Here is a 10,770-nt window from a genome sequence, read left to right as displayed (position 1 = left end):
GGATACCAAGGTCCACATTAACATGATAAACATTAGAAACACAAATTTTGGTTATTTCAGGAGTCTTAAAAGGTTTTTCTGAAGAGTGAGACATAAAATAAAAGAAATAAAAATGTAAAATAACCCTTTTCTGTGCTATAAATCACTGAGCTGCTTTTCCCAAATCCATTAATAAAAACAGTGATTGTATTTCATGTTACAGTTATCTACAAAAGACCATTCTTAATTGCTCTTAAGGCATCATGTTTTACTTTAGCCAGGTTCACATTTTATTGTATAAGACTAATGGGGCATAGACTCCTAGCAGAACTTATATGGACCAGTCAGCTATAAAGAGGGTATAAAAATAGTTATGGAGGCAAAATAAAAATTAAAAACTACAGCTTAGCTTTCAGATTTACAGGTCTAATAAAATGTGTCATAAACTTTTGCTTTCATTCCAAAGCTTTGTTGTAAGAACATGCAGAATCTTTCCCCATTTTAAAAGTATATGTTCAAAAGTTAAATCTTTCTATTTCCATTTTTAGTTTATAGTCTTGGTTGGGTACATGTAATTTCTTAAAATTTATTGCTATTTCATTAAATATCCCTGCTGATCAGAATGCAAGAGTGATAAGAAGGAGAACCATTACAGGATAATAATAATAATAACTTAATGGCATTTCTTGTTAATGAGGTAATAACAAGAGGCCTTCAGGCTTTCTGCTTCAAAGTTTATTTAACCAAACTACTTTATTTTTATCTTATTAACCAGAGCCCTCAAGTTGTCATTGACATAATAACAATTCTAATACCTACTGGATTCATTTATTATTTTATTCCTTAACTAATTTAATAAGCTAGACCTAAGAACTTTAAAAACCTCATGGTATTAGACTGATATGAACTTGTCTGGATGTAACACTGAGTTTGCTCTGATTTGAGACCATAGATGTTGCTTTGCTGTTTGCAGCAAGAGCTCTCAGGAAAGACTGAGATCTCAATCCTCTACCCTATGTTATAATTTTCTAGATCAAAGAAATTAGCACTTGTGTCCTTATAAATTCTAGGTTATTTATGTCATCCTGCCTACTTACTTTTGCTTATTATTTGCAGCTGGATACCCATTCCAGTCTTTTTCCAGACTTAACTGTATTGATGCAGATGAGGGGCAGCTCAATTACAAATCTCTTGATATGTGGGATATGATTAGAAAAAACCCCTGTATTCTTAAAATAAATCAAGTTGAACTTTACTGTTACAATGGAAAGCAATCTGAACAGTCAGAACTACCCCAGACTTGTGGGGCTGGCTTTCTTTACAGATTTCCTAATTTTTTAATTTAATCTTGTCGTGTTTAAGGTCTATACTTAATTCCAGTGCTGCTTTGTTTTCATGGTAAAGTCATATCTTCAAATGGCTCATACATCTTACCTGCCCAAGAGCTGCAGAAATAACACTACTGTCTGCCATGACAACACCAAATAAGGGAGGCAGTATAAGAATTTATCTTTTTTTTTTTACCTACAAGAGTAAATGACTGCATGTGAATATTTTGGAACAATCTGGTGGCAAAGAGGCAAAAGGATCTGATGAAAGGTGCACAGACACCCAATGGGCTTTGTTCAAGTATAGCTAAAAACTCATTTTAGACATGGAAGCCCCATCTCTTGTTCACAGAGTGGGCAGCTCTTAAGGACAGTGCTACAGTACTCAGTTTCATGTATTATCCTGGCAGGTTGCATTCTGCTAAATATAACAAATTTTCAGGCTGAAGGAGCTATGAAAATCTGAATCACACAAACAGAATGTAGTTTCTCTAATTGTTCTGCTCCACTTCTGGCTGTATTAGAATTAACCAAGGCAAATTATTCATGTGGAAATATTCTTATTTCCTAGGTGAACAGCAAGTCCTCCACAGAGAAAACTGCTTCATTATGCACATAGGCAAACTGACGTGTGCAAAACTGTATGTGCAATAGATAGCTCTATTTCCCCCAGATATCAGCAGCTAACAGGTTTAATTTTAATTCCCCACCATACTCGTCTGCCACAAACCCTTTTAAATAGAAGAATCTTGAACTGGCTCAGGTTTGTTCCCAGCAGGCATACTTGTAAAGATAAAAAGACTAAGAATTTTTTTCCCCCTGCTTACTCCCTATTTTGGTAGTTTCTAACAAGAAGGGCCAAGGAAGGAATGGAATGTTTAGCCCAGCACCCACAAGAGCAGTCAAGCAAAGTAGCTCTGTTCCTATTTCTGCGTTTAAATTTCCATGCCAGGTTGTCTTTAATGTCTCAAAGTTTGCCTACTCCTAATCCTTCTTGCTAAAAAAATTGTTTTGTTTTTTTTTTGAATCCTACAGCTTCTGGCAGCAAGTGGTATGTAAATGTTCAGTAGCCCATCTGAACTCTGTTTCAGAACAAAACAATTTCAGTTTCTAAGTGTCTGAATTACTTTAGCTAAATCTGAGGATTTACCTATTGAAGCTTGAGCAGCTCCCTTTCAACTCTGAATGAAGTAAGAATTACGAGACTGGAGTTATTCAATGAGAGCTATCTGTCCTGGCACTTAATCAAAGGGATTAGGATTTGGAAAGAAAAGCCTACAGGTGATCCTCCAGGAAGCATACCAAGCAGTTATCAAAAACATACAAGTTCAAAGCAGCTCAAATTTCATATGTTAAAAGTATTTGGATGAAGCCTCAGGCTTGTTTCTAGGTAAAGAATTGTGTTAAAGCTGTTTGTACTTGCATACTTAGTAGACAAGGGAATGAAATAGCATGTGGTGAAGCAGTACTAGGTCCATCTAACCCTGATGTAACACAATAAATCAATCTTGTTCTGTTAGTGGAACACGATCTGATAGTGAGTCCAAGTTTCGGTGCTCCTTTCCCACTCTGGCAGTTGTAACAGACACTCAGCTCTTCAGCAAAGGAAGTTGTCATAGCATAAAAGGAAAGATGTTACACGCCACATCAAGGGCTTTAATAATTGTTATTAATCATGTAACTGTGTTCTCACACTCCACTCAATAGAGTGAACTTAAAACATATTCATAATCTTTGTAAGACTATTTTTAAAATTCTAATAATCAGAGATCTGTCTTAGTCAACTTGAGGTGTCAGTAACCACAGCTAATATTAATTCACAACTACAATGATTTTTATTTACCACAAGCACTACATTACACTAACAAAAAAAGGCAGGTTAGGGACATTTTCTGTCTCATTGCCAAAAGAGGGAATGATTGAGTAGCATGGCTGGACCAGCTGTGGATCCAGGATAAAGTACTTTGAGGTTCTAAGCCTCCCTACCACATCTCTGAGATGGCTTTCCTTGCCAAGCACAGGCAGTTACTTTTTACATGGAATAAATGGAGGCATGGCCATCAGAAGGAGACAGAAATAGAAAGAATCCACTGTACATACTAAGTTCCTACTGAAACTCTCCATAAATCATACAGGCAGTCACCATGTGGGTTAACACTGAATCATTCTCTGCAGAGTTTACCCAGTCTGCAAATACCATGAGAGGTGCAGAGAGCAGAGTTATCCCCAGCAGCAGCAGCTGAGGGTCCTTGGCACCAGCAGTCTGGAAACTGAGACAGTTCCTACAGTACTGAGAGCATGGCTTTGGGCCACAAAAAATTCTTACAACTCAAGAGGTTTTAAAAATGTATATATACATCTCCCTAGATAGATATTTATACATCTGTATATATACATCTCTCTATGTATATTTATACATATATATATATATCTATAAATCATTAACTCAACTCGAGGGCAAGTGCTTCACAGCCCAGTCCACAGGGAAGGAGATTGGTACTGAAAGTGAAAAAATTATTTCCATGCAGAAAGAAAGAGAAAGAGGAAATATGTAGAGCATCCCAGCTTCCAGTCTTTATCTGACAAAACTTACAAAACTTCTTTGTGTTTCTTTTCTGTTAATATTACCATCCTATGTATAGACCATATGTATCATCACAGCATATTCTGAATTGGAAGGTACCCACAAGGATCTTTGAGTCCAACTCCTAACTGCATAACAGACAATCAATTAACTGAAGTGTGCACATAGGAAGTAAAGATTTCTCTATCCATCAATTTCCCTGGCAAACTCATGAAGAAAAGTTAGAGTACCTAACTCAGTTAACCAGCTGAGTTAAGACAAAAGCAAAAGATAAAAATTCCATAAAATGACAAAATGTAGGAGTTACACAGTGTATGTAGAAAAAATATTTTTAAAGAATATGTTGACTCTATATGCGCAAAATTATCTGTTTTGCCAATATTTAAAAAACTACTTTATAATAATTTTTACCCAAGACTTGGATTGTGGACATCTCATGAAGTCCCAGGCTCAGTTATTTCAAACAAATAAGGGAAAACAAAGTGTTTGGAGAACATTAGTTTGAGTGGATCATTACAGATTGTTCAGAATAAATGCATTATTCACTCATGAAATACAAATGTTGTAGCAAACAGAAACTGTAGCTGAGCTACCAGGCACAACTGAGAAGCAGTACCTTAACACCGACTTTCTGTGGCTTCCTATCAGCTTTTATTGGTAATTTGCAAATTACCTGCTTAAACACCCTCCACAAACAATCTTGAAATCCTTCCTTGGGCCAAATTCACACTTCAGAGCAAAAAGATTTAGTCTAAAAGCACTTAATAGTGAGGAACTGGAATAAATTTAAATTTACATTCTGATTCTGTCTCCATAGAATCCCACATGTTTATGTTCATGTCTGTAGAATCAGAGCTTTAAATGTTTATAGGTATAAAGAAGAAAAATGTGCAATAGTTTTCTTATGTGTCCTTCACAATTACTCTTTAAAACTGCAAAGTTATTGAACAGGAACATATATTGAAATAATAAAAGTCTGCTAAATATAGCCTTGCTCCAAGTAAAATATACATTTTTTTTTTTTTAACTTATGCTTATATAAGTGAAACTAAGGGAGTAAGAAGTCTTCCCTTACTAACACAGGCTTCAAGGCATTGCATTATGAAAAAGCTTAGAACAAACAATATTTTTTAGCCTGCTGATAGACAAAAGCGCTATTCTGAATAAATTCAAAGTCTTTAAATATCCCAGTTATTTTAGAGAATTGCCAGGTACCCCAATTAATTCCTATATTTCCCTTGGGATTTACACCTATACCAATAGATAACGACTCACAATCCTGACATTGTGCTAGACACTGCAAAAACAAAGAACAGTAATCAGCTATGAAGAATCTAGAGACAAAAAAAAAAAAATTAAAAGGACAGGACAAATAGGGCAGGAAGAATTCTGTGTTATGATTAAAGCAGTACAGAGATGTTAAGTACCTTCCCTAAATACCTGTAAAAAAGCAGAGAGAAAGCTGGAATTGAATCTATATCTCTTATCTCTCTTTCCATAGCATAGAAAACAAGCCTATCAAAATCAACAGCTGAGGGCACTCAGCACTTTGTAAGATCAGCCAGCAAGAAGTGCATCTTTCTTTAAAATAAAGCTATTGGAAGCCAAATACCAGTGTCATTCATAACTGTGCAGCCTCACAATGATCATTATTTCAGTGGAGATCCTTGGAGTGGAATTTGACTCTGGAATGAATCAGTTCTTGAAACTGATAAATTTGGTAAGGAATTTTAACTAACTTCAATGGAGTTCCTTTGGATTTACACCAACATAACAGTGTACTTGTCCTTGTACAGCTGTACCAGTTAGCTCTCATAAAAATAGAGTTGTTACCATCACAACATAAACACTGAAATACATCTTATGTACACTACTTAAAAAAAAAAGAAAAAAAAGAAAAAAAAGATGTATTGCATGATTGCTACAATTCTATTTTTATGTCTTTTTGCCAAAAGAAAATATGGTTTTAATATAAGTTTACATCTGCGTGGTATTACATGCATGTAAAACAGATGTAACCCAATTACATTTTCATTTAAATTGCTAAATAGCTACTTAAGTAAAAAGCTAAAATAACATACAAACAACAGTTACTATAATAACAAGTGTTCTTAGAATTAAATGAAAGGGATCAAAGCTATGGCACACAAAATTTGAGCTGGTCTTTGAAAAAGATACAGTGACATAACAGCACTGTATTGATTTACTCAGTAATTTAATGTCTCTACAACTCAGCCAGAAGACACATCTCAGTTTAGCAGAGACACATGGAGGAAAATTCAGGGAGTTTATAGAGACTTTGGGTCTAATAAAGATTAGACATACTCTACTTGAGTTTATGTAGCAAAATCCCAAATTGGAAATTAGAATACCAATGCAATGCATTCAACTTGATTATAGTTTTAGGCAGACCTGTCTGAACCGGCTGGACTCAGAAATCATATCCTAACATTTAACCTGAGTGTGCTTTTCTTAAATTTTTTAGCAGAGAATTGCAGTCTTCAGAATCGATACCATATTTACTACAATTTCTATGTATGCAAACATAAATTTACTAGACATAAATCCGAGTGACTAATAATAACATGGTGAGTACAGTGGAAAGACTGGAATCAACTCTCCTTGATTATTTAATGAAGGGAAAATAAATCTAATTTTCATTCAAACTTACTTACCAGAAAGGGCTAAAATTTCAAAGCCTGGATAAAAAAGGGTGACTTGAATTGGTAAGGCACATCTAAGCATATATGAGATAGTCTGGAAAAGGAAATTCAAATACAGCATTCTGTATTCCTACTGTCACTCTCAGGAACTTAAGATAGTGGTAATGTTTTGTATTAAAATATTTGCATTGCATGCAAATACCTGTGACTTTTACTGGGGTACCACTTGAGGGGAAAAGCAATCATATACTTTTATCTGCAATAAAACCTATCTTTTAATTACCTTATTTGTTCACACTTTTATAGTTTGCCATCTGCATGCTTTTCCATCCAAGGTACTCGTACAGACTTGTGCAGGTGGAGAATAAGATTATGAAATTTTTATCTACTGCCATGAATCATCTCTTATGTAGGTTTTGTGTGTACATCTACTCTTTGCTAGAGACTATTCTTTGTATCCTATTACATGTCTATGTACTTGTTAGGCTGCATATGACTAATGAAAGTTCAACAAGCTGATAAGCAGAGCTTGGTAGGAACATGCAAAAGCAGGCCTTTTCTTCCCTAACAAATTATTTTTCTATTAAAGAAGCAGTTAAGAATAGTAATAAAACCATAAAATATAGGATGCTTTGGGTTAGAAGTGACCTTGAGGATCATCTTGTTGCAACCACCTGCACCCTTCCACTATCCCAGGTTGCTCAAAGCCCCACCAACCTGGCCTTGAGCACCTCCATGGACTGGGCAGCCACAGCTTCTCTGGGAATCTGTTCCAGTGGCTCATCCCCTTCACAGGGCAGAATCTCTTCCTAACATCTCATCTAAACACCCAGATGTCACCTGGGAAGTGCTTTTGTCTGTGAGCTTGCTCTGCTGACACTGCAAGCAGCAGCAATCTAACCAGACTGACTCGGGGTGGCTGCTCCCTGTTAACCACCCTCCTGTCCTCTTTGTTATTTCAGTCTTGAGCTAGAGCAAACTTCAGGGAGCAACACAACTGAACATGTGTTTCATCTGCCAGCAGCTTGAGTGCAGGACAAGGTAAGTGAAAGCACAAGGTATTCAACCCTCCTACTTACCCAAAACCATATGCAATTTGCAAGAAAAACTTGGGGGTTGTTAAAATGATAAGAGACACAGTTGAAACAACTTCAGTTCCAAGGTCAAAAGAAGTTCAGATTGCTGAGCATTTAATTACAGGTACTCAATCTGTGTTGAGCTCAGGACCCTCAAGTGAGATTCCCATTTAGGATCCTCAAAATCTGTATTCTTTGATTCTATTTTATTAATAGTCTACTCTTCTCTTGCTTTTATGCATCCAGAAATGACTAACAGAAGTTTAATATTTACAGACAATTACATAATGAATAATGAATATTTTGATTCTGTACAAAAATGTGACCTTGAAACCAAAAGTTGAAACCAAAACATGAGCTTTGAGGCTCAAACCAATTTTGGGGGAATATGCAAAACCAGGAAGCAGGTCTGAGTACTCCCTGTTGCTGCTGTTCATCAGAAGGAAATAAAATTACTGGGAAGTCCTATTATTTATTACCAGAGTGTCTTAAAAAGATAGATCTAATAACATCACCAATATTACATGCAAGTAGTTTTTTGTAGCAAAGGTTTGATCTCCTCCTGCATCCTTTATGCAACCTAGAACAAAGAGGAGTCAGAGTGATGACAGCAGGCAGCAGAAATTCCTGGCTTCCAAGGACCTCTCCTTTTGTGCACTCAGGCTGAGCACATACAGGCTGAAGTATATTTTTACATGTTTCAGTAAGAGATTTAGGTCATCTGGAAAAGAACACATTTATTTTGCAAAATCACAGCTTATTTTTTGCTCATTTTAAAGAAATTATCTTAATTACAAGAAACATGAATTTACTTGCCATGCAGAGGTTATTCTGGTGTTCTCTTCTGTGTGGTCTGATAGAATAAATCAACTTTATAAAAATTTCCATTTTCACATAACATGAGGCCCTGTATTATTATTTATAGAAAACTTGTGATCTGAATGAAAAAAAGAACTGTGTGTTTTTTCCATTGGAAAAAAATCAACAGTAGTTACTTTATCTGAAAGTGAAAGGTTCAGTGTATGCAGTCACAGGCATTACAACACTGACACTTCTAAAGGAAGATTCAGCCTCTGACCCTATTTTGAAGTGCCAATACCACTTTAGTGCTTGCATTTTAAAATATTTATTTCCTTCATAGATATTTTATGTGGAGATCTCAGTCCCTCAGCAGCAAACATTCTTATTTTCACATTAACAGAAGCCCAAGACTAACATGCTTTAATATGAAAGACTTTCATTCTTGGAAATCAGATTGTCTTCTCCTGTCTTAAATGCATAAATTCACATCTGCATTTGGTAATGGACAGATGTAGAATCATAAATATGAAAAAGTAAATTCTTCAGCAAAAAGCTGAAGAATAACATTTTTGTATTCTTGTCTCTGGGAAGGAAATATCCTTTGTTTTGAACTGTATTTATGCTGTGAGGTAATTTACATCGCTTTCCATCTTAGCTCTATTTCCTCTATGAATATATAGCTCTGCAACTTCTTTTGGAGGGGGCTATGTAGAATGTCGATTATCAGAAAGACAAGAAATTATTAATCGTGAAGAATTATTTTTAATGCTTTTTTCAGCTTCCAAGTGATTTTCACATTTCAAGTGAGTTTCTGCCTCTCACAAACAATAATTACATTTCTGAATGCTACCAGAGCTGAAGCCAACAGTTCTTCATAGAACTCTGGTAACCTTTCATCAGTAAGTGCCAGGCATGGTGGAGCCGCTGGGTTTTTTCTCTAGAACCTCCTAAATAATTAAAATCAATACTGCCTGACAGGATAAATAACACCCAGATAAACACTCCACCCCCTGACACAAGCTGCCTTTCATAAGTCAAGGCGCCCTCAAGACATGTATATGCTTCTGTTCTTTAATGGTCAGTATATGCCAATAGTGTGTCCTTTTGATAATATTTTATGTCAACTAACAATTATATGAACTCTCCTGTCACATTCAAGTCCTTTCTTTCGCCCATCTCAATTTATTTTTTTTTTCAGTCATATTTTCACTCCTTATCAGCAAAATCCTCCCAAAACATTAAGTTTTATTACCATGAGTGAAAAAGGTATTTTAGGTCTCAATTTCCTTTTCAGTGTTTACTTCCATTTTATTCCTCCTATATACACACTGTATATCCATTTATTACCTTTGTCTCAAGTTTCTATCAACTTCCTTTCTGATCACCTCTACTTGGATAACCTTTTGTCCACAGAAATCACTTCCACTAAATGGTGTAATAATTGCTTTGACAATTTTTAGAGCCTTTACTATTTCCATGTACCTGTAGTCTCTTTTATTGCCCTTAACCTTGCTCCCCCCAAACTCCTAAAAATGTGTTGTGTCTGAGCATTTAAGATTCATTTGATATTCTCTTCCACAGTTTGATATTGTCATCTAGCAGGTCCTTGTCCTCCCCTGTTCCATTCTTGGTGCACTCATCTCAAGTGACCAGTTCCTTCATATGGAATGTATTAAACTTTTGCTTTCCAACCTAATAAACACTTTGCTGTACACCAATTTGACCCCACCATCAAACTCACATCATGCCCCTGATAACTCTACAAATTTCTTACAAACTTAAAAACTTCAAATGACTGATCCATCTCCTACAATCCCTTAAGTCCCTGTTTTTCCATGTTGGGTTAGGTAATTCAGAAAATTACTTCAAGACAACTCAATAAAATTTAGAAATATTAAATGTGTCACATGTAACGTTCACTAGTAATTTATTTGGGAGCATATGAACTGATCTAGCTGTTTCTAAGATAATTAAGAAATCTATCTCCTTTCTTGGTGAAATTCAATATTACAAGAGATACTTGTACTCTTGTTCACAAGACATAAGATGCTCACCACCTCTGTTTTTCCTGTCCTTGCTCTATACTATGTTCTATTTTGATATCATGTAGGTCAGTTAGATAAAGTAAAACGTGACTTTTTACCAAACTGATAGAAACTTACCCTATAGACTTCTATCCTGTGTAGAAAGTGGCAGTACTCAGGATAATATGTCTCCAGAGAAATGCCAGACCCAGGTCAAGGAAGACATAATACCATCTTTCTCAAATTTTCTCTATTGTATGAGATAAAGTACCAAACCAAGTTTACTTATTTTCATTTGGATTTCTGGAACCTGTG

General features: G+C 35.6%; 1 protein-coding gene across 9 annotated transcripts in view; it reads right to left on the bottom strand.

Moving 5' to 3' along the window:
- Positions 1-10,770, bottom strand: part of FTO (FTO alpha-ketoglutarate dependent dioxygenase) — a 226,295-nt gene that overhangs the window by 85,494 nt on the left and 130,031 nt on the right. Inside the window, exons 9-10 of one of the 9 annotated variants that reach the window (XR_014957896.1) lie at positions 10,594-10,765; positions 7,630-8,351 (exon numbers count right to left, since the gene is read on the bottom strand). The exons of 7 other annotated variants lie outside the window; for them this stretch is intronic. Coding sequence is in view for 1 of the 2 variants with exons in the window: in XM_085589607.1 (XP_085445733.1) it covers positions 10,747-10,765 (19 nt within the window). In the remaining variant the exon portion in view is untranslated. Of the gene's footprint in view, positions 1-7,629; positions 10,766-10,770 lie in introns of those variants that run through there. One more of the 9 variants, XM_085589607.1, reaches the window with a different exon arrangement.

The sequence above is a fragment of the Lonchura striata genome, chromosome 11 (assembly GCF_050655825.1).
Source record: "Lonchura striata isolate lonStrDom1 chromosome 11, ASM5065582v1, whole genome shotgun sequence".
NCBI lineage: Eukaryota > Metazoa > Chordata > Aves > Passeriformes > Estrildidae > Lonchura > Lonchura striata.
Note: the sequence above shows the minus strand (reverse complement) of the source record. Positions and strands in the feature narration are given on the sequence as shown.